We start from the raw sequence: 24,003 nt of genomic DNA, 5'->3' as shown, positions 1-24,003 counted from the left end.
AAATGTTGAATCACTGTGTTGTACACCTGAAACTAATGTAATACTGTGTGTCAACTACCCTTCAATAAAAAAAATATATATATATGCATATATATAAATGTGTATATTCATAGATAGATAACCTCATATTTTCTAATTGTGAGAGTCCATGATAATAATCACAGAAAAAAATATAATTTCTGATCACAGAACTAGATCACCAAATGGCATTTTCTCTGTAAAAATGCATGTAAAACCACCAGGTATGTGGTGTTACCAGATCTTTGTTATATGAAAGGTTTATGCCACATAGATGGAAGCACAGAAAAACACTTAAACATGGCACTTGATATAAACTTTAGTGTTAAGTAAGTTCACTATGAAATTCCATCTACGCAATACAAAGATAACAAGCTTTTAACTTCCTAGAACTGAACCACTTTTCCCTCTTTTTCTTTGTTTTTTTTTTCACTTTTAAAAACAGCAGAATTTTATTTGACAAAGCTAGGTGATAAGTACAAGTATTCATTATATTAACCCTTATACACTCTGTGTACTTAAAATATTTCTTAATTTACAAAAATTAGCTATTGCGAAAGTGCAGGCAAAAGCTGCTGCAGACCTCAGCCCAGGGAGCTGGCCTCTGAGGAAGAGGGAGTGGGGCTGAGGAGAGGGCTCAGGGCTGCTGCCACCTGGCTTGGGGAGGGGGTTAAGGCCCTGAGGGCAGCAGAGGAGTGGGGATGGACATGGGGGAAAGAGAAGGGCGGGTGGCAGTTCCCTGCCCGGTATAGAAGATGGTGCGGTGGGGAGGAATTGAGGAACACACAGGATGTGCGGCCAGGCTGACTCGGAGAAGCCTGGTGGCCAGTGAGAGGGAAGGTGAGAGGCAAGTTAGAAGAGAGAGCCAGTTTAGGGAGGAAGATAATGAGTTTAGGTTCAGAAGCATTTAGAAGTATTCAACTGAAGGACAGCTAGGCTTAAGCAGTTGAAGGTGAGCATCTGTAGCCCAAAGGAGAGATCAGGACTTAGGGTCACTTGCTGACCCAGAAGAAAATGGCAGGAAGGTTCTGAGTCTTAGGAGATACTTTTCTTTACAAGGTGAGGGAAAGATGAGGATTCAAAGAAGCCACCAGAGAGGTAGAAGAAATGCCAATATTCCACAGTGCATCAGTCAGGGAGAGCTAGCTGCTGTAACAAAAAAGCCCAATATGAGTTCATTTCTCCCTCCTGAAGGCTGGTGAGGAAGCTCTGCTCCACACGGTCAACCAGGGATGTAGGTTCCTTCTAACTAGTGGCTCTATTATCTTCTACAGCATCAGAGCCCTCCACTGGATCTACACCTGGGCAGCAAATGAGGAGAGAGAACATTGAAGGTGGCACAAGAGGTCAGGCCTGGAAGGGGCAAACTTCATTTCTTCTAGAACCCAGTCACTTGGCTGCCTCTGATTGCAAGACAGGCTGGACAACATAGTCTAGCTCTGTTCTTAGGAGGAAGCAGTTAGGTGAATAACTACTTAGTTTCTTCCAAGAGTCAAGACATGGTGAAATAAAAGTTCTTAATGAATATTCTAAATCCTAGGGCAGCTTCCTTAGGGTTCAGAAATTTGGCCTGTCTTCTCTTTCCTAACTGCTACTGCCTTTTCTCCTGAATGAGCTTCTTTCTCCCCAAATCCTCACTGGATTTCTCAAAACAAGCTCCTTCGTCCAGCTGTCGTACATGGAACCAGTGTGCAAGCTGGACTGTATGACTTTCCCGTCTTTCAGTTTCATTGGAGGACATCCAGGCTGACACCAACAAAATGCCTTTAAAAGAATCTGAAATTGTACTCTCAAGAAGACAGCAAGAGCACATTTTCAAAGTCCACATTTATCTTTCTGTCAATACCTGGCAGCTGCCTTCTCACTGACGTCCCCTTCAGCTCTCCCTTGACCCAGTGGCTTTAGTCTTTTGCCCACCCCCCGGTGGTCATTAGTGTCTCCACTGCATAAATTGTGTCTTCTCTGCCAAAAACGTAGAAATCAACAAGTTGGGCCTGAAGTAAGTGAAAGTATGAATCCTCCATATCTCTTTGGTCCCTGATATTTTAGGTCTTGTCCTTTAGCAGTTGAGATGTTTGTGGGGATGGTTTAGAGATGTGGGGGTGGGAGGCTGATGGAAGTGGGGTTCTGCTACATGACAGTAGCTTTTGAACACAAAAGTAAGCTGAAGCCTACTGCAATGATGGATGTATTTAGATTTGCTCCACAAACCACTAGTGTTTGAAGAGACATTAATAAATGTCATGGGAAAATAAGCCATGCTGGTAATAGATTTTTTGCAAATATTTTCATGTAAGGAAAAGTAAGTTATGCTATCACAAGTTGCAAGAGTCAACTGTTAGAAGCTCAATATCCATGAATAAGAGGCTGATGAAATAAATCATGATATATCCGCACAAACAAACATTAGGTAGGCATTACAGGAAGTGAAGTTAAGCTGTATCTGCGGATACAGAAAGATGTTCTGGATATATTAGATGAAAGAAGGCGAGCTATGAAACTATCCAGCATGAGCTCATTTGTGTTTGTGTCTGTGTGTGACCATATTAGAAAGACTAGAGGAACACACATCAGAATGATCAGAGGGATTCTCTCGGGGGCAATGGGATTAGAGGAGCGGAGGGGAAGTCCACTCAATAAAGTTAATCAGACTGGCCCTGGAGCCAGACTGCGTGGATCTACGTCTAGCTTCCATCTTGTACGAGCTGTATGATCTCAGGCAAGTTATTTACCTCTGTATCTCAGTTCCCCAGCACAATAATATTACCTCCCGCATAGGTAGTGACATAACACGTGTAAAGTGCTTGGGACAATGCCTAGCATATAGTAAGCACTCCACAAACACTAGTGTGTGTGAGGGGTGGAATTATGGACAGCTTTTACCTTTTTAGAGTGAATTTTTATGTATTTCTCACATAAAATTAATGGACTATAGTTTTAAAAGATTTTAAAACACGCTTTATAGAGTTATTCTTGTAGTAGACATAATCTCCCTTAAAGTTGTGTTCCACTCAACAAAAAGCTACAAACACCAAATTATAAAATAGATTAGTCATGGCGATGAAAGTACAGCATAGCAAATATAGTAATAATATTGTAACTTCTTTATTTGTTGACAGATGGCAAGCACCATTATCGTGATGAGCATTTAGTAATGTACATAGTTGTTAAATCACTATGTGGTACACCTGAAACCAATATCATGTTGTATATCACCTATAATTCAATTAAAAGTACATGTGCATGTGCTGGGACTGGATTAGGTCAAGGGCAGGCAGACAGCAGTCCAGTCTGGCAGCAGCTGGTGGCGCAGGAGTGGAGATGCAGGGTGGTGGGCCCAAAGGGAAGATCTGGGTGAGAATGGATTGCCCCTTGTGCTCTGGGTCTAGCACTCAGGCCAGGGCATTGCATGGAAACACTGCCACCGTGTGGGGTTCCCTTGGTGCTAGCGTTGGGAATCAGCCCCTCCCCTGGAGGAACCGTGTTCTTTCTTTTTCAGAAAGGCTGCAGTTCTCTAATAAACCCCTTTCATTTTTAAAGCATTTGCTTCTGGCCATGGCAAGACCAGTCTTCAGTTGGCAGATCTCTGTGGTCAAAGTCTGAGTCCCCATTTCCACCCGACGGGCATCCTCACTACTCAGCTGAAGCTGGGACACTGCCACCCAAGGGTGCCTCTCTGGCTGAGATGGCCAAATATGTCCCAAACTCGTTCTGATGCTCCTTCGAGGTCCTCTCTTCACTCCCCACGCCCAGGAATTGATCTGCTAGAATCCAGCCACTACGGATTTATAATATCAACGTCACTTCCAGTGCTTCCTTTGTTCATTGCACCTTCCTAGCGCCTAGTATGGTGCCTGGCCCAAGGCAGGTGTTTGAAAAACACTTGCGGAATGAATTAATGTGCACTGGGAAGAGTGCTCCGGGCCCTCCCATTCCCTCTGCCAGAGTGAAAGGAACTTCAAGAAGGAGGGGAAGTACTGGCCAGGGTCCTTCCAGGAAGACAGCACACACAGGGTTCAATTGCTCATCGTTTTAACAGGGTTCTTCACAGAGGCGTGGGCAAGGATAGGCAGCCAGCAGGGGCTGATGCTGCAGCCAAACACAGGGGCCTGGCCACACCCCCAGACTTGGAAGAGCAGGGACAGAGAATTGTGTTACTGGAGCCCAGTGAGAACTACAGCCGTGGAGAAGGGCCACCAGCGGGAGCCGTGGCTACGGGGGAAAGCAGCCGCGGTGCAAACCTTTCCTTCTAGTCTCCAGACTCCTGCCAATATCTCCCACTTGTCAGACCCAGCAGTAAGCCAGTGAGCTGGGAGCCTGGGTGGTGGAGTCCAGAGGGGTCGGTCTCTCAGGGACAGGGCAGAAGTGACCAGGGATAGCATCGGCCAGCGGAGGGGGGCAGGAGTGGAGGGTGACCAGTGGTCAGGGTCTTCAAAAGCAGCAGAAAAAGCAAGGAGGGGAGGGCTGGGAGGTGGCCATTCATGACCTCTGCTGATCAGACCAGTGAGCAGTCAAAGGGCATGAATAACAAAGCCATCTCTAAAAAGTAAAAGAAGAAAGGAAGGAGGAATTACAGGATAATAAACAAGCAGTAATTTAATGGGAAGCAGACAAGTGAGGGGCTTTCAGGACAGGTGAGACGGCGCCCCCATGAACGGGGAGGGAAAGCGGGTGAGGTGGGGTGGCTAGAACTTGAGGACACTGGAAGAGAGAGGACAGCGAGCTCCTGGGGATCACCCAGGAGAGTGAGACACACAGGCACAGAGAGATGGGCGAAGCCAGCCTAGAAAGACAAAATTTCCCAAGGCCACATAGCTAGTAACTAGAGGCCTGCAAGAAGCCAAAACCTGTGTGCTCAAGCCTTATGCTGGGGTTCTAGTTTGTGTCCCAAACAGCCTTCCAATCCCCACACTTCACCCCCATGTGTAGCCTAGACATCCTCCCAGCCCAGGCCGGAATCTGGCAGAGTTCTGATCCAGTCAAGCGGCAGATGAGGTTCCCCATTCTTCTGCCTCAGCCCCATGATGTTTGCGATGACTTGTGCCAGGTTCAGAGCCTGGGCCCCTGCCTCTCAGCTCCTGTGTCCTCACCCAGGTCTTCGTTCTGGGTCCACCATCCTGCATCTCTATGCCTGGGCCACCAGCTGCTGCCAGACTGGACTGCTGTCTGCCTGCCCTTGACTGAATCCAGTCCCAGCACATGCACATGTGCACGCGTGCACACACACTCACTCACTCACTCACTCCTTGGGAGGTGTTCTGCTCTGAAGAGGGGAGCCGTTGGCCCTGAACAGGAGCTGAAATCCTGTTAAGAAAAGGGGAATTTCCTCAGCTGGAAGTACAGAGTGATGGTATAAAAACAAAGAGAGGCTGGAAGAAGATCAAGTCTGAGAGGGGTTAGAGTTTAGAGAGAGGCTGGGGCTTGAAGGTGAGGGTTTGGATCCAAGAAGGTGAGAAAGTATAAAAGCAAAACAGGACTAAAGAAGGAACTAGGGAGAAGGAAGTCACGGTGGCTGCCTATCCACAAATGACACAAATGACACACGCGGTCTCTTGTTTGTGCTTGGTGGCCCTAGCCAAGGGTGGGTGGACTCCAGCAATTACTTTCTTCAGCTCACTTCTCAGGCAGGTCTGAGGGGCTGTCCCAGTTTGGGCCAGTGGTGTACCCTACTAGAGTTTGGCTTGTTCCAGCTGTAAGATGTCTGTTCCCAAGCCCCCTGTTCCAGCCACACCCTTCCCCCAGACCAGGGCAGGGTTTGGTGCTGGCCATGGTCCTGACCAAAATCTGGTGCTTCTGTAGCTCTCAGGTTGGCTAGAGTAGGGGTGGGGGGATAATGCAGGATCTGAAAGACATCTAATGGTCTTGATTTAAATTTCTAGGGAAGAGAGAGAGGGGGACTAGAAAGAAGGGTGTGTTTGAGGAGAGTGACAATTTGGAATAGCTGCCACCAGGAGTTTACTAGGGAACCTCTGGGCGTTCTGAAAATGATTGCCTTGCAGCTGTGAGGTCTCAACCAAAATTAGACATCCAGAGTGTGCCATGTACCCAGAGTCTTCTGGTCTGGGGCTTTCCCAGCAATGATCACCATCATATCCAAGGACAGTGTGTGTCCAAGAGACCTGAGTTCTCAGGCAGAATGACTGGCACATATGTGGTGGTTCAATAAATGCAAGCATCAGTGAATGATGGGTTTCAGATGTAATAATAGAGGGGAAAAGATCTCTTTGTCCAAATGTGAAGTGGAAAGTTTCTTTAAACTCAGGTTTGGCAAAAGGAAAGGAAAGACCCTGTGTTTGGGAGTGGGGTGGGGCAGAAATGTTTCTGTGCTCAGATATGAGGATCAGAGAATTGAACCACAAATTAGCACAAGCTAAAAGAAGAAAACATTTGATATGCATGTGCTATGCAGAACGAGTAAAGATTTCTTGGTGCCTGCTATTTGCTATGAGACTTAAAAGAAGTCTCCAGCTGGCCCAGGCCCTAGGTCCTTGGATATCAGAGCAACTAGATACTTTAGGATCTAATCTAATGCCTAATGTCTTGACTTTTCTGACCTGGAAGATGATACCTGGATATGATTAAGGTGTCTTGGGAAGCCCCCTGCTGGTCCTTCTGCTGTTACACCACTGGGCTAAAGGAAGTGGGAAGAAGGAGTCAGAATGGAATGTGAATAGGCCAGAGAGAAGATAAAGGACTGAGATTTCTGAATTTGCTTTTGCCTAAGACACAGAAAGCTAGAAACCATTTACAATAGCACCAAAGTCATACTTAGGTAGAAATTTAACAATATGTGTTAATTTCCCCCAAACTGAGGTATAGATTCAATGTATCCTAATCAAAAGCCTGGCAGCCTTTTTTTGGGGGTGGGGGAGGGGTATAAATTGACAAGGTGATTCTAAAATTTACATGGCAAAGCAAAGTAACTACAACAGCCAAAACCATTTTGGAAAAGAACAACACAATTGGGTTACTCACACCATCTGATTTCAAGACCTGGTGTAAAGCCACAGTGAGAAGTCAGGATGGTATGATATTGCTGAAAGGATGGACACAGAGATCAATGGAACAGAAAGGATAGTCAAGAAATAGAACTATACGTCAACTGATTTTCAACAAAGATGCTAAGGCAATTCAATGGAGAAAGAATCATCTTCTCAACAACCCCCCACCCCCATCTCCATCTTCATCACCCCCTCTGCCTCCTAAGGTCCTCTGCTCCAAGCCCGTGACAGACACCTTCCCTGGAGGGGACAAGGGTGGAGGGGCCTCCTGTGAGCCAGCCCAGGATTCATCTGATAGCCAGACTCCCCTCAGCTAAGCTGCTCACCGCACCACGCACTCACAGGACACCCCAGGTGCTGTGCATCCAGCTGGCCCAGGCCCTGGGTCCTTGGATATCAGAGCCACTAGATCCTTTACGATCTAATCTAATGCCTAATGTCTTGACTTTTCTGACCTGGAAGATGATCCCTGGATATGATTAAGGTGTCTTGGGAAGCCCCCTGCTGGTCCTTTTGATGTTACACCACTGGGCTAAATAAACTCTAAGTGATAATACGTAAGCTCTTGATGGTTGAGGGGCAAGGAAAGGGCCCAAATTTGGCTGTTACATAGCCTGTGACCTGAAGAGACTCTGGTCCAGAGTTCGTGCTGTGTGATCCCACGCCTGTCCTGCCAGGGGAAAGTGGTTTAATTCCCTGGTCCGAATACTGCAGTGCAGTTGAGTCAAGGGGCACCAAGATGTTTTCTTCAAAAGCATTGCCTGCCTTTCTCACAATAACTGACATACAGATTCATTTGCTTAAGTCGAGGCAATCTTCTGTTTTCTGCTCTGTATCCTGTAAACAAATGACATCTAATGATGTAACAACATAAGATGGGAGGAGGGGGATAATGATTAGTTCAAGGAGACTCAGGACACACGGGTGTGAGATGGGGCTGAAGAGAAATAGGTCTAAGGTCGGAAAGTGAAATAGATACCAAGATCCAGGAAGCAAATGACCTTTGCAGGCATCAGTTTACCACAGCGGGTCCTCTCACATGGGTGGCCCTCTGGTGGCACTGTTCCCTTTGGCCTGAACTCTGGGAGGAGCCCAGGGAGAAAAGGCATGGGGTGGGGGAAAGGGGAATGAAAGAACAGGCTGTGGCCATGGCTGTGTGTAAATGAAGGCCAGTCCAGGCCGGGGCGGGAGGGCGTCTAAGGTTTCTGCCAGGATTTCTTCTGGAATTACTCAATTTGAAAATATTTGTTTCTATTGAGATGAGAGACTCAAGGGGAGAGGATGAGGTTGCTCAGGAACCCAGTCTTCTTACAAACACATAGACAAAACCATCAGGATAGACTTTTTTTACTCTGTCATGATTTCCCAGGAGAATAAATTATTATTCTGATGGGGCAGATTCCAGTGCAGGGCTTGTTTGCTAAGAGTGGGGGGTTACAGTTCATTAAAAGATTGCATAATTGCATTTCACCTTTCTTTTCTGAATCCTATTTTGCCATTTTGATCCAATCATCTTTCTTCTTCCTGCATTATTACTCATACGCTTGGGAGTTCTTAATCCTTCCGGATTGCAGTTGGCTAGTGGTACAAGTGGGACTTAGGAAGGAATGTGAAATCTTGCTTGAGGGTCTCATGCTTCAGAGAGGCTTGCCATAAAACCCTCTGTTGGGCTATTAGGGAGTTGACCAGCTATTCATAGAGTAAGCCTTTGATTTACTATCTGATATTACTACTTACCAGAGCTTCACTGAGTGCCTCTCAGCATATTGGTAAGACATACCAAGCAAAGTATGTTTTCTCTTAGGGAAGTGAAGAACTAGAAAAAATTATGTTCACCTCTTTATTCAACGGAATGCAAATATTTACTTATTGTGGATAAGCTGAAATTTTTAAGGGATTCCAGATAAACTTTTGTTTTACTGTTTATCTCCTTTCTGTTGTCCACTTGTACTTAGTATTCCTATTTCTAAAATTCTCTGCTTGTTAGGCCACTTGTGTAAAACACCCACTTTATCACAAACTCTTTCTACACTAAGTCACAATTTGCTTATCTTCTGTGCCCAAACATTAATTTCCTTTGTCCTGACTTTACAGTGCTTGGTATCCCTGTCACTCCATGTAGGTGATAACATTTCTTGAGGACAAAGAGCATGTTGGTTTCATGATTGCATGCTCATAATATTGGGTGTGGATGGCTCTATGCTAAATAAATAATGCACTTATCACTTTGGTGAAAAAGGAATCTTGTCTCCATAGTTGTCAAATATATTTTCTTCCAGCTCCTTTTTAGCAGAAGTTCTTGCCTTGTCCTAAAAGTGAGTCCACTGAAGCCATATAACTGGAATGTCCTCATCCCCCTTTCTCACTCCAAATCTCCCTGTTCATTCTTGTATCTGAAGAAGTGTTTCTTTTTATTGCCGAGTCTGACAATCTCTCTCATTCTTTGGATTCCAGTAAGTATTTTATGGGTAATTTATCTTTTCTTCTTTTTCATCTTTAATTTCTTCTATCTACATATGTCTTCTGCTTGACTCAGAAACTTGTTAAGGTCTTTCATATCTTAAAGTTACTTTCCCTTAGTGGTGCTTTTCTCTCAAATGAGAGTCTCATCTTTTCCCTTGTTTTCATTTCCAAAATTCTTGATGGACTGTTTACATCTGCTGCCTTCATTTCTAATTCACTCTACTCTTTTGAAATATAGCTTCTAGTTTTAATGTTCTATGTCCCATTGAAGGTTATTGGTGCCCACTAATTTTAAAACACAATAAAACTTTCTTATATTTCATCCTCTTGAATGTTTTTGCAGCACTTTATTATTATTATTATTTATTTTTATTTTTATTTTTATTGAAGGGTAGTTGACAACAGTATTGCATTACATTAGTTTCAGGTGTACAACACAGTGATTCAACATTTATATACATGATAATTCTAGGTACCAGCTGTCACCATACCAAGTTGTTACAATATTTTGACTATATTCCTTATGCTATACATTACATCCCGGTTACTTATTTATTTTACAATTGGAAGTGTGTTTATATATATATATATATATATATATATATATATTTTGTGAGGGCATCTCTCATATTTATTGATCAAATAGTTGTTAACCACAATAAATTTCTGTATAGGGGGGTCAATACTCAATGCACAATCATTAATCCACCCCAAGCCTAATTTTCGTCAGTCTCCAATCTTCTGATGCATAACGAACAAATTCTTACATGGAGTACAAATTCTTACATAGTGAATAAGTTACATGGTGAACAGTACAAGGGCAGTCATCACAGAAGCTTTCGGTTTTGCTCATGCATTATGAACTATACACAGTCAGTTCAAATATGAATACTCATTTGATTTTTATACTTGATTTATATGTGGATACCACATTTCTCTCTTTATTATTATTATTTTTAATAAAATGCTGAAGTGGTAGGTAGATATGAGATAAAGGTAGAAAACAGAGTTTAGTGTTGTAAGAGAGCAAATGTAGATGATCAGGTGTGTGCCTGTAGACTATGTGTTAATCCGAGCTAGACGAGGGCAATAAACATCCATGTATGCAGAAGATTTCTCTCAGAACATGAGGGGGGAGGTTCTAAGCCTCACCTCTGCTGCTCCCCATTTTCTCACCTGATGGCCCCCTGCGACTGTGCCTGTCTTAGGTTGTTCCTCCCTTGAGGAATCTTACCCGTCTCTGGCTAACCAGTCATCTTCCGGGGCCATACAGGGAAATGTAAAGTTGGTAAGTGAGAGAGAAGCCTTATTGTTTGAAAAGGTTAGCTTTTTACTTCTTTGCATATTTATGCCCTGTGGCTTCTATGCCCAGCATTTGTCTTGAGGTGTCTTTACCACTTGGAAGAATTATGATACTCGGTAAATTCGACATGTGGCACGAGTTCTATTTAAAGGTTGTGATTAGGTAGGAAGAAGAAAAGCTACAGAAGTAGCAGGCAGAAGAAAACCTGGGAAGATTGATTATTTCTTTGACATATCTTCTTGTAGAGTAACTTCAGCATGGATAGGTTTTAAACTACTAATTAAATTGTGCACACACATTAACATAATAGGAATATAGTTACCTAACCAAAGCATACCTGTAATTACCAGCCATCTCCAGTGAAACCAAGAAAACCAGTTAGGCACCTTAGGCATTTGTGAAAACTTATCTATGATATGGTGGATATTGTCCGACTGAACTTAAACAGTCTGAGAGAATTCAGATAAACTAGAACAACCCATTCCTGGGGACTGTTCATATCCCATATGTTCTTTTAACGATAAATAGTCTGTAGTTGTAAGATTTTGGAGTGCTACAATTTGCACTTCTCCTAATTCTTGGTTGAGTTCCAACAGTATAGATCCAGTCCAATTTTTGTTTTACTGTATGCACAGGCCAGCTTAGATATCTCCTCCTTCTTCATTCCCATGGCAAGTCCAGGAACTGGTGGGATGAGTGCATCTACACCTGTGACAAGCACTTTATTATTTTGAGAATCCTCTCTCCATGTTTTTTGGTGGCTTTCTCTTGGTTGACAGGAAATCATACTCTCCAGGTTATTTTCAGTCTCTTCTGTTTCTTCTCTGATGGTCCCTTCACTAACTCCTTTTGAGGTGTATGATTAGAGTGCTATCTCTACTTTCTTCTTTTTCACACATTCTCTGTTGGCAATGTCAGTCACCCCATAGGAAGGGAGAACTATTGGTTAGAACAAGCCAGGGACATTGCTAGATGAGGACAGATAGCTGGATAAAGAATAAACAATCTGTCTAGTTCTTCTAGGACCACACACTATGGAGAGGTTTTCTATTCTTCTTTTTCTCTCAGCTCATTTCCCACATACCTAAACTACTGTCAGTGATTCTCCAGGTAGACAGTTCTTGAGTGGCATAACACAACTCTGTGAAAGTATTCTACCCAGCAACTAATGATACAAAACTCTTCTATCTTGATTGGTTATCAGTGTGAGGACTTTCCAGTCCTGGGGAGGATAGAAAGGTATTTTAATTCTTAATGAATGTATTTTGACTGAGTTAACAAGCCCCATTCTGAAGAAGCTAACCATTTTACTGTCGCATTTTTTTTCCTTCCAGAATGGGTTCCAGGTGGGCTCCTTGGGTGTTGATTCTGTTAGTGGATCTAATCAGGCTGGATTCCTCCATGGCCCGAGGCAGAGTCTCTCCAGGTAAGAACAGCGTGGTTTTTTTCAGGGGTGTATGCCAGCACTGGCACGGGGAGGAAGGGCTTTCCCCCTAGGTCCGGTTTGCAGACCAGACTGGAACTGGCTTTTGGCTTCAAAGGGAGTGTTCTTCCTTTTGAAGAACAAAAGCATTGAAAAGTGTTCCTTCCCTCTTTACCACACACCGTGGACTGCTGGGAAAAAGGACTTCCTGTACTAGAGCCACAGATTCAAGAAGTAGGGAGGCAAGGAGGAGGGAAACATTTTGTCTTGCTTAGGGCTCTTATTGTGTCAATATCACCCTCAAGAACTGCAGAAAATGGAGGCGGCCTGAAAATAGAATAGCTGTCATTTGTCAGTCAGGAGTTCACTCTGATGGTTGTGACTGTTTCTGTGTTTATCCAATTGGGGTACATGTGGACAAAAAGGATTGGAAACAAAGGTTGCTTCTTTTGGCATTATTAGGTCCCAGTTTTGAGACATAACAGAAGTTGAATGCATTATCCCTGTCCTCAGGTTACTGGGTATGTGTATTTACTGCTGTTATTTTTCTAGCTGGGATGATAGTCTATGTAGACGTGAAGCAGTTTTACACCATGAAAGCATATCTATCAACAGAAAACAGGATATAACATGCTAAAAACAGAGCCTGTTTGAATGTCAAAGTCTCCTTACTACAAAAGAGGAACAAACCCGTGGGGAGGGTGGGTGGGGGAAGATCATTGCTCTTAGAGAATAGAAACCTCTCTGAGCTTATAATGTCCATTAAACACCATAAATGGAAAAGCAGTGAGCCCGGATCTTAAATTGACATAGATCTGACTATCATGCTTTTTTTCCTGATTTAGACTGTAAGGAATAGCGAATGGGAGGTTAGAACCTCTTTGGAAACTAGCTACTGAGTGACAGTTGAGCAGGGATGACATGACTCAGGAAGAACACCGCAGTCCTTATCAGCTCAGTGGCTCCTGGGGGGGGCCTCTGAGCTTAGAAATGAAAGCAAATTTAAGATCAGTAACAACTATCCTTCAAGTCTCAGCTTAAATGCCATTTTTTCAGGGAAGTCTTTTCTGACCAACCCACATTATAACCCATCTGAATTTCCTTTTATTATTGTTCTCAAGTGCACAGACTTAAGTTAATCTTATTCAGTGAATTCACAGCACATTGTAGTCATTTGTCAGTAGAAGGACTCTCTCTTCCCTTCCCTTGTCTCCATTCTCTCTCCCTCCTTCCCTTAGATTTCCATTCTAATGCGTCCGGTATGTCTGCAAGTAGGATGGTGGCCTTTAATATGTGGCATTGTTTTTCTGTGTGTATTTTTAAATTTTAATAAATGTCATTGTGCATTGAATCACATTTTGTTTCTTTTCTCACTTAACACTATGCTTCTGAGCTCTACCTCAGTGTCTTCACCAGTGGAAAGCAGGTCAGGGAGAGTAAGTGCCTGTTTCTACATAAAACTACTGGATACAGAACTGGAACTCAAATCAGCTAAGACATAACCCAGGGCCATTTACCATTTGTCTCTTAAAATTTTCCAGATCTTTAAATCTAAGACAGATTTCATTGTGTCTTAGTCCATTTGGGCTTTTATAACCAACACAGATGGGTGGCTTCTAAACCACAGAAATGTATTTCTCCCAGTTCTGGAGTCTGGGAAGTCCAAGATCAGGGTGTCAGCGTGGCGGTGTTCTGGTGAAGGCTCTCTCCTGGTTCTCAGCTGGCACTTTCTCCCTGTGTCCTCAGGGACCATAGCACTGTGTGCTCTACAAATGAGAAGCATACTTTGTCTTATTTATGAGGACTGATTAAGTAACTGGAATACTAAATTACTTTGGAGAACATGAGCAGATTAATGAAGAACGTTGTATGAAAATATATAGCTCAAACTAATCACTAGTAAAATTAGTAAGGTCCTTTGAAAGTAGAAAATTGTAGCAGACAATGGAGGTGGTTTCCTTTGATTCCCTCTTCGGTGGCAATGTTTAATATAAAAGCCCCCAAAGAAGGTTTAAGCTAATCTTATTACTTCCTATCACCATGTTGTTGCAGCTACTAGAATTGAAGGCACAGTGCCAATGACATTGATGATAATAACCTTCAAGCCACAGACTAATTTTATCTTGCCCAATGCCAAGAAAGGCAATGGGGTCATTACCCCATTAGAGCCAACAGAGGGGATGAGGTCTCTGAGTAAGAATGCAAAGGAAAAGGTCCAGAAGGAAATTCTTGGAGCAAACACAGTGAGTGGAGGGCAGAAGGGGAGTTTATGTCACACCTAATGTGTACCTACTCTACATTTCTTAGCCTCTCCTCCATCACTCCTTTGCTTTGCTCCAGAAGGAATGGATGGAATGAACCTGGTTCTGGCAAGAATGCTACAGTATTATTCCATACGGGGATGGATCCTTTTGATTTGATCATACAGGGAGTTAAAACCTTGGGCTTCAAGAACATATGGCATGTGAACAGTCCCCAGGAATGGGTTGTTTTAATTTGTCTGATTTCTCTCAGACGGTTCAAGTTCAGTTGGACAATATCCACCATATCATAGATAAGTTTTCACAAATGCCTAAGGTGCCTAACTGGTTTTCTTGGTTTCACTGCAGATGGCTGGTAATTACAGGTATGCTTTGGTTATGTAACTATACTCCTATTATGTTAATGTGTGTGTGCAATTTAAGTAGTAGCTTAAAACCTATACATGCTGAAGTTACTCTACAAGAAGATATGTCAAAGAAATAATCAATCTTCCCATGTTTTCTTCCGCCTGCTACTTCTATAGCTTTTCTTCTTCCTTCCTAATTACAACCCTTAAATAGAATTCGTGCCTCATATCAAATTTACCGAGTATCATAATTCTTCCAAGTGGTAAAGATACCTCAAGACAAATGCTGGGCATAGAAGCCACAGGGCATAAATATGCAAAGACGTAAAAAGCTAACTTTTTCAAACAATAAGGCTTCTCTCTCACTTACCAACTTCACATTTCCCTGTATGGCCCCGGAAGATGACTGGTTAGCCAGAGACGGGTAAGATTCCTCAAGGGAGGAACAACCTAAGACAGGCACAGTAGCAGGGGGGCCATCAGGTGAGAAATTGGGGATCAACAGAGGTGAGGCTTAGAACCTCACCCCCCCGTTCTGAGAGAAATCTTCTGCATACGTGGATGTTTTATTGCCCTGGTCTAGCTTGGATTAACACATAGTCTACAGGCACACACCTGATCATCTACATTTGCTCTCTTACAACACTAAACTATGTTTTCTACCTTTATCTTGTATCTACCTACCACTTCAGCATTTTATTAAAAATAATAATAATAAAGAGAGAAATGTGGTATCCACATATAAATCAAGTATAAAAACCAAATGAGTATTCATATTTGAACTGACTATTTAGAGTTCATAATGCATGAGCAAAACCAAAAGTTTCTGTGATGACTGCCCTTGTACTGTTCACTATGTAACTTATTCATTATGTAAGAATTTGTTCTACATGTAAAAACTTGTTTGTTATGCCTCAGAAGATTGGAGACTGACAAAAATTAGGCTTGGGGTGGATTAATGATTGTGCATTGAGCATTGACTCCCCTATACAGAATTTTATTGTCGTTAACAACCATTTGATCAATAAATATGAGAGATGCCCTCACAAAAAAAAAAAAAAAAAAAGGACAGACTTCCAATGGTAAAATAAATTAGTAACCGGGACGTAATGTATAGCATAAGGAATATAGTCAAGATATTGTAACAGCCTGGTAGGGTGATAGCTGGAACCTAGAATTATGTATATAAATGTTCTACCACTGTGTTGTACACTTGAAACTCATGTAATGTAATACTGTGTGTCAACTACCCTTCAATAAAAAATAATTATTAAAAAAAAAAAAAAACAAAACCTTGGGCTTCTGAAATCCTAGCTTGGAAAAATCTAGTGCAGTATCTGGCAAAATTCAAACAGTCAATAACTATTTGTTGAATGAATGTCTATGACTTTTGAGACTCTGGCCTGCTTCTTTGGGTCACATGTCTCTCATCTGGCTGGCCTGTCAGGATGGGCCTCAAGCTTCTTTCTACTGCTAAGTGGAGCCAGAGTGGGGCCCCAGGGAGAAGAGGCTACTTTGACCTATTTACTGAGGTCAGAAAGCCTCCTCTCAAATTCACGTGGTCTGGCTTAATTTACAAGGTATGGGTTTACCAAAGGTAGGAGCTGACTCACAGTCTTGTTTATTTTTTCCAGAAGATTTTGTGATTCAGGCAAAGGCTGACTGTTACTTCACCAATGGGACTGAAAAGGTGCAGTTTGTGGTGCGATTCATTTTTAACTTGGAGGAGTATGCACATTTTGACAGCAGTGTGGGAATGTTTGTGGCATTGACGGAGCTGGGAAAGCCTGATGCCGAGTTGTGGAATAACCGGTCAGATATATTGGAGAGGTGCAGAGCTTCTGTGGATGCCCTCTGCAGGCATAACTACCGGCTGGGCGCCCCCTTCACTGTGGAGAGAAAAGGTGAGGTGGACTGGGAGGTCTGGTGAGGCTCAGGAATCTTCCACATGTGAACCAGGGCTCTTCCTTACTTAGGCAATTTTCTGCTTCAGGAAGCCAGATAAATATGGGTTATGAGCCGGGGAGTCTGTATATATGTTCTTGCCCCAATTGTGACTCATGCTCCTTGCAGGTCAGGTCACTGTGGCCTTGGTTCCAGACCCCCAAGGTTCTCAGGGGCTCTCAAGTAGAAGGCTAATTGTAGGAGAGTCTGATAAGGTCTTAGTCCTTCTTAGGGTCATTGACATACCCAGTTACTGAGTCTTGGGGTCTGAGAGTTCCCCATATTTCCAGTTCCTCATGGGTGACCTGGGAAAGAGATTAGGGGCAGAGGTAGTCCCTAAAGAAACCTCAGTCCTGCCTCGGTGGTTTTCTTTCACGATGCCTCACTTTCCTCTCCCTTCCCAGTACAACCAGAGGTGACTGTGTATCCCGAGAGGACCCCATCCCTGCAGCACCGCAATCTGCTGCTCTGCTCTGCGACAGGTTTCTATCCAGGAGACATCACCATCAGGTGGCTCCGGAACGGGCAGGAGGAGAGCGCCGGGGTCATGTCCCCTGGCCTTATCAGGAATGGAGACTGGACCTTTCAGACAGTGGTGATGCTGGAAATGACGCTTGAACTCAGAGATGTCTACACCTGTGTTGTTGACCATCCCAGCCTACTGAGCCCTATTTCTGTGGAGTGGAGTGAGAACCAGCTTCTTGTACTGTCTGGGCCTGAGTCAGGGTTATACTGACTCAATATGGGACCTGGGCTCCCTCTGCATTCGTCTTTTCACATCATTAATCCTCTTTTCTCGCTGAGCTGAGGAAGTCAGAGAAATTGGAGTCCTTGGTTTATGGGGGGAGAAAATATTGCAGGCATCTATTCTTGTATCTTCTAAGAAATAAGGAGGTCTAATCTCTTTGTCACTTTCGACTTTGGGAATTAGTTTTCTCCAATACTTTAGTCTCAGTATTTAGGGTCATTCTTACGGGCTACAAGAATCAATAACAGAAACCCCATGGGTGCAAACCTTGGCTTCAAAGAACCGTTTCTAAATTTATTCCCTCTCTAGCTTTGGATTTGGGGTCCAGTACAGACTCTGGGATTTCAAGAAAGTACAGCAAATATTGAGAGCTTTTAAAATTAACTTTAAGACCTGTTTCCCATAGGAGCTCAGTCTGAACATTCTTGGGGAAAGATGCTAAGTGGAGCTGCAGCCTTCCTGCTCGGGCTGATCTTCCTTCTGGTGGGACTCGTCATCTGCGCCAGGGCTCAGACAGGTAACGAGCCTCTCAGGAGCACACTGCCGCCTGCCCACGGCTTCCCCACTTCCCACTTTTCCTAATATCAAAGATGTAAGGCGGAAGGTTGACTGTACTTCTCAGGGATCACTGAGATAGTTTTTCTGAAGCTAGAAACATTCCAGGGGTCAGAGGAGATGGAGCTCCGATCATGCAGGTCATCTCCCACCCCTCAGGATACTCACAACATTTGGTCCCAACTGGGGCATTCTACTTTTTGCCTCTCTTTCATTCCAGGATATGTGGAGACTCAGTTGTCTAGGGATGAGGTAAGGTCTTTTTCCTTGTCTTTGAGGGGCAGACCATTCTCCCAGTCCTTCAGACAGAGGGAGACGTCTTGGGGGTGACTGGCTGGGTGGCACTGCCTGCTACCCGAGGGTCCCTCCCAATACTTTGATCGCTGTCCAGCAGGTTACAAGAGCAGGTCCCCCACCGCTGCTGTGCTGAGGTCCTAACTGAAGCTTCTTCTCCTGGACCTTGAAGTAGCACCTGGGTCCTAGGCTAAGTAAAGGACATTCAGAGGTCAGTGTTCCAGAGTGACTTTGCCATGAGGCCTTGGAGGAGTTCTGAGTTTTCTAGAGTTTTGTGTCCTGAGATCATGCATCACTCACCCTTCTGCCCTCCTTCCTCCTACTCATATAGGTCATAGTCCCCACATCCAAGGACATTGTGCAGAAATTCCCCTAAGCCTGAACTCCTTCCTGTCCCAAGTGGTGCACTTTCTATGGTCCAGCCCCAACCCATAAACCATTATCCCCGTGTCTTTCTCTTGACCAACTGCAATCTCCACCATCTTCAGAAGACAAATGCTCAGATGGTCACTGTTTCCTTTTCACTGTTTTTTGGAACCTTTTTTATTGTAAGATAAAATGGAGATACAGATAACCACAAAAAAAATGTTTAATTTAATGAATTATTTAAGGCAAAACCTTTATAATCACCACTCGGGTCAAGAACTAGAGCTCTGCCAGCCACCGCAGAAGCCTCCATGGGCCTCAGGACACATGTTCGGAAATTTTACTGGGATGTATCTTGGTTTTAGTTGTGTGGGTTGAGTTTCTCAAATAAACTATGTTCTCTTTCAATTTGTTGTCCAAGTCTTTTTTAATTTTAGGGAGTGTTTTACTGAGTCATATAATTTAGTATTTCCTTTGGTTCTCCTTTTCTAGGGACTCTGATCCTTCACATGTTGGAGTTTTTTGCATATCCTCAGGATTTTTTGTTTTCACTTGAATTGCCTTTCCCTCTCTTTTATTTTTCATTAAAAAATGGTTCTTCTCTCCTTTTTCTGCTGAGGCCTTCCTCATTGTGCTTATTTGTTCTTCTGTCCCTTCTAGCCTGTGCTTCTGAAATTGGTTTCTTTTATTTCTAATTATTTCCTGGGTACTGCCAATATTTCTGAGATTTTCTCATTCTTTTAAAAAATTAGCTTTTATTTGATAAATTTGACATGTTACATTTCGCATATTTAAGGCATACAGTGTGTCACTTTGATACATTTGTATATTGCGGCATGATTGCAATTGAAGCGATATTATCACATTATGTAATTATGGCAGCATATTGTTTTTATTGAGATTTTCTAATTCTTACTCGTGTTGTTATTTCATATCTTCTAACCCTTTCTTAATGACTTTTAGCTTGTTTTGAAGTAGGTTATAGTTTAGTCTTTTTGGTAGCATGATTTTTCTGGTGTGCTTTCATTGTAAAGATTTTGCTCTGTTTCATACTCTCTTTTACTTACACTAACTTTATATAAGCTTTAACTTCAGTCCTTTTCTGTTGCTCTTTTTATATGGAATTAATATTCTTGAGTTTTAGGGGGCATATTTCAGGACAGTTACCTTTGACTTCACAGAGCCTCCTCTTACGCTGTTTCTGCGTAGTGCTAAAAAATATAACAGCTTGTGCTTTGGGAGTTCCAGACTGTCTTTCCATCCTTCACTTTGAACTTCTTTTCTTTCATCCCCTTGTCCCTGCCTGGCTCAGTTTTGATTCTATTACCCCCAAGTCTTCCTCCGCACAGGAAAGTTTCCTGGCTGGTCAGCGTAGAGAGTTCTTAGGGGTGAGACTGCTCTGTTCCCTTCGACAGCTGTTGGATCGGGCAGACCCCTCCTAGTTTCATCTGCTGTTCTTGTACTTGGCCTGCTATGTTTTTCAATGAGTACCTGTCAGCCATTTGGGATTTATCATATTCTCAGATATGCTGGTTGCTTCCCCCTACATTCTCATGCACAGACACTAACTCCAGGCAGATCTTGTGACTACTCGTGGTTTGTCCCCACCAACTTGCATTTTAAGGTTCATGGAGGTACCTTGCCACCTATTTTGTTGAAAATGTTAATATGCTTCTAAAAGTTAAACTTTTAATTTTGATATAATAATCATGGATGTACATGTACTTATGTGAAATCAGAGATATCGTGCACTCTTTACTCAATTTCTCCTAAAGATAACATGTTACAGGCTGTAGTAAATGATCACAGGCTGATATGGGCATCCATATAGTCTGAGCATTTGGGCATACTGAGCATTTCCGTCACTGCAATGGCCCTGATCTTGCCCTTCGACAGCTTCCCATCTCCTATTTTCACTCCTTGCTTAACTGCTGGCAACCATTAATCTGTTTTTTCATTTCTATAATTTTGTCATTTCAAAAATGTTATGTAAATGGAATCATACAGTATATAACCTTTTGGGATTGGCTTTTTTCCTTTTCATTCAGCGTAAGTCCCTGGAGATTCATCCAGGTTGTTGCGTGTATCTCATACAGTTTTCTCATTTTTATTGTTGAGTGGAATCCATTCCATGTTATGTATGTACCACAGTTTGCTTTCACTTTTTGGCTATTATGAATAAAGCTGCTCTGAACATTCATGTGCAGGTTTTTGTGTGAATGCACATCTTTAATTTTGTGGGGTAAATGCTCAGGAGTGTAACTGCTGGGTCATATGGTGACTGCATGTTTAGGTTTTAAAGAAACTGCCAGGGTGGCTTTACCATATCACATTTCTCCAGCAATAATGAATGTCCAGTTTCTTGGCAACCTTGCCAGAATTTTTTATGTCCTTTTTATTTTAGTCATTTGGATAGGTGTGTAGTGATATCCCATTGTCTTAACTTGCATTTCTCTAATGGCTAATCATGTTGCACATCTTTTCATATCTTTATTTGGCATCTGTATTTCTCGGGCGAAATGTCACTTTGTTTTTTGCCTATTATCTAATTGAGTTATTTGCTTTTTTACTGTTGAGAGTTCTTTACATGTAAGTAGGTACTAGGCCTTTGTTAGTTATGTGACTTGCAAGTATTTTCCCCCAGTTTCTAGCTCATCTTTTCATTCTAAGAGGGTCTTTTGCAGATAAAACATTTTATATTTTGATGAAATCCAATTCATAACATTTCCTTTTATGAATCATGCTTCCAATGTTCAGTCCAAGAACTTTTTGCACAGCCCTAGACCTTGAAGATATTTCCTAAAAGTTGTATAGTTTTACATTTTACATGTTACTCTGTGATCCATTTTAAGGTAATTTTTATATAATGTGATACTTTTTTGCATATGGATGTCTAATTGCTCCAGCACCATTTGTTGAAAAGGCGACCTTTCCTTTATTGAATTGCTTTCACACCTTGGTTCAAAAATCGGTTGGGCATATTGCATGGAACTATTTCTGGGCTCCTTATTCTGTTCCATTCATCTATATGTCTGTCCCTCTGCCAATATCACAGAGTCTTGGTTACTTTATATAATCAATCTTGAAATCAGGCAGAGAGATTCCTTTTATATCACTCTTCTTTTCAAAATTGTTTTTACTTGCCATACTTCCTTTGCTTTTCCATATACATTTTAGAGTTATCTTGTCTATCTCTAAAATAATTTTTTTGTTTTTTAAAAATAGGAATTGAGTTGAACTTGTTTTATCAAGTTGGAAGAATCAGCATCTTTACCATGTCGAATCTCCCACCTATTTTTTTTTGTTTTTGAGTGATTTTTAAAATCCAAAATGTGTTTATTGGGATGTTCTCCTACTCATCTTGATTTTGGTGGTGCTTCTGTTGGAAGGAGCACCTTCCGTAAGCTCACTCTTCCTCCTGTGCTCTGGCAGAGGGCAGTGGGGCATGTGTGCATGACTAAAAGCTGTGATGATTTTATAGCGTCTTGGGCATTTCACATCCATGTAGTAGCTATTCAGGCTCTGCGCCCAGTGCTTCTTCTTGTGTTTCCTCTCCTCCACTTCGGGAGATGAATGAAGATGATCCTTTGCAAGAGACATGTTCTTGTGGGGAGGCTGTCACCTCCAGAAAGGCTTCAGAGGTTTCAAATGGTATTGCACTTTAAAATTTTGGTTATTTGTATGTTCATTGCTAGTATATAGAAATATAATTGATTTCTGTATGTTTACCTTGTAGCCTGTAACCTTGCTGAACTCACTTTTTCATTCTAGTAGTATATATGTAGATTTCTTGGAATTTCAATAAAGACAGTTATGTTATATGAAAATATGAATAGTTTTATTTCTCCCTTTGCAATCTTTATACTTTTTGTTTCCTTTTCTTGCCAATTGTACCGGCTAGAATTCCCAACACTATGTTGAATGAGAATAGTGAGGGTGGAAATTCTTGCCATGTTCCCAATCTTAGGGGGAAAACATTCAGTGTTTCACAAGTAAGTATAATGTCAGCTGTAGGGTTTTTTTAGATGCTTTATATCTAGTTGAGGGAGTTCCCTCTATTCTTAGTTTTCTGAGTGTTTTATCATGAATGAGTGTTGAATTATGTAGCCTATTATCCTGTATATAAACATTATTAACTTAGATTAACTTTGATTATAGTTGCATTTTCTACTGATTCTCTGCTCCTATTTGAGCTTTATTCTTTCCATTTAATGCTTACATACAGCCTGTTTTTTGACTTTTTTATTGAAGTATGGTTGATGTACAATATTGTATTTTTCAAGTATACAACATAGTGATTCAACAATTGCATACACTATTAAATCCTCACCCCAAGTAGTGTAGTTACTACCTATCAACATAGAAAGACATTGACAGAATTATTGGGCATATGCTCAACGCTGTACTTTTATCCCCATGACTACTTTATTTTATGATTGACATTTTATGCCTCTTTATCTCCTTTGTGTATTTCACCCACACACCCTAACCCCTCATGATAATCACCAGTTACTTTTCAGTATCTATGAATCCTTTGCTGTCTTGTTCATTTTGTTTTGTTTTTAGATTCTACATGTAAGTGAAATTATATGCGATTGTTTGGCTTATGCCTGGCTTATTTCACTTAGCAATATATCCCTCCAAGTTGTTGCAAATGCAGGATTTCCTGTATATATATTTTTTATCCATTCATCTATTAATGGACACTTTGGTTCCTTCCATACATTGCCTATTGTAAATAATGAAGCAATAAGCAGAGAGGAGTATATGTATCTTTTCAAATCAGATATTTTGTTTTCTTTGGGTAAATTCCTAGAAATGGATTTACTGGATCATATGGTTTTTCTATTTTTAGTTTTTTGAGGAACCTCCATACTGCTTTCCTTAGTAGCCATAGCAATTTACATTCCCACCACCAGTGTATGGGTTTTCTTTTTCTCCACATCCTTGCCAGCACTTGTTATTTTTTTGTCTTTTGGATAGTGGCCATTCTGACCAGTGTGAAGTGATATCTCATTCTGTTTTTGATTCGCATTTCCCTGATGATTAGTGATGTGGAGCATCTTTTTATGTGCCTGTTGGCCATCTGTATTTCTTCTTTGGAAAAATATCTGTTCAGGTTCTCTGCCTATTTCTTTTATTGAAATATCATTGATATATAATCTAATATTTGTTTCAAGTATACACCACATGGTTTAACAGTTACCCATATCATTAAATCCTTACCCCCACTAATGCAGTTACTATCTGTCAACATAGAAAGATGTTTAAGAATCATTG

At 41.9% G+C, this 24,003-nt stretch overlaps 1 protein-coding gene and 1 pseudogene across 3 annotated transcripts; one reads left to right on the top strand and one right to left on the bottom strand.

The window, feature by feature from the left end:
* Nucleotides 1-658: 658 nt before the first annotated feature.
* LOC118923462 (HLA class II histocompatibility antigen, DO beta chain-like) lies at nucleotides 659-19,149 on the top strand. Of its 3 annotated transcripts, XM_057493924.1 has the most exons (7): nucleotides 659-1,364; nucleotides 12,120-12,211; nucleotides 16,451-16,720; nucleotides 17,165-17,446; nucleotides 17,915-18,025; nucleotides 18,284-18,315; nucleotides 18,455-19,149. In XM_057493924.1, the coding sequence occupies exons 2-7, from the start codon at nucleotides 12,121-12,123 to the stop codon at nucleotides 18,491-18,493; spliced, it is 825 nt and encodes a 274-aa protein (XP_057349907.1). In that variant the 5' UTR covers nucleotides 659-1,364; nucleotide 12,120; the 3' UTR covers nucleotides 18,494-19,149. The 3 variants fall into 3 exon arrangements, with proteins under 3 accessions (XP_057349907.1, XP_036763182.2, XP_036763181.2); XM_036907287.2 differs by lacking the exon at nucleotides 659-1,364 and having other exon boundaries at nucleotides 11,508-12,211; nucleotides 18,458-19,149; XM_036907286.2 differs by lacking the exon at nucleotides 659-1,364 and having other exon boundaries at nucleotides 11,508-12,211.
* A 2,926-nt stretch (nucleotides 19,150-22,075) lies between these two features.
* LOC118923395 (40S ribosomal protein S27-like) lies at nucleotides 22,076-22,323 on the bottom strand (annotated as a pseudogene).
* Between the last annotated feature and the right edge of the window lie 1,680 nt (nucleotides 22,324-24,003).

This window comes from Manis pentadactyla, chromosome 16 (genome assembly GCF_030020395.1).
Source record: "Manis pentadactyla isolate mManPen7 chromosome 16, mManPen7.hap1, whole genome shotgun sequence".
NCBI lineage: Eukaryota > Metazoa > Chordata > Mammalia > Pholidota > Manidae > Manis > Manis pentadactyla.
Note: the sequence above shows the minus strand (reverse complement) of the source record. Positions and strands in the feature narration are given on the sequence as shown.

Excerpts from the sequence above, each read along its gene's own strand:
- LOC118923462 (XM_057493924.1), top strand. The coding sequence starts at position 12,121 with ATGGGTTCCAGGTGGGCTCCTTGGGTGTTGATTCTGTTAGTGGATCTA. Across the intron at positions 16,721-17,164 it reads CTTCACTGTGGAGAGAAAAG|TACAACCAGAGGTGACTGTG; the intron begins GTGAGGTGGACT and ends CTCCCTTCCCAG. Across the intron at positions 17,447-17,914 it reads CCCTATTTCTGTGGAGTGGA|GAGCTCAGTCTGAACATTCT; the intron begins GTGAGAACCAGC and ends TGTTTCCCATAG.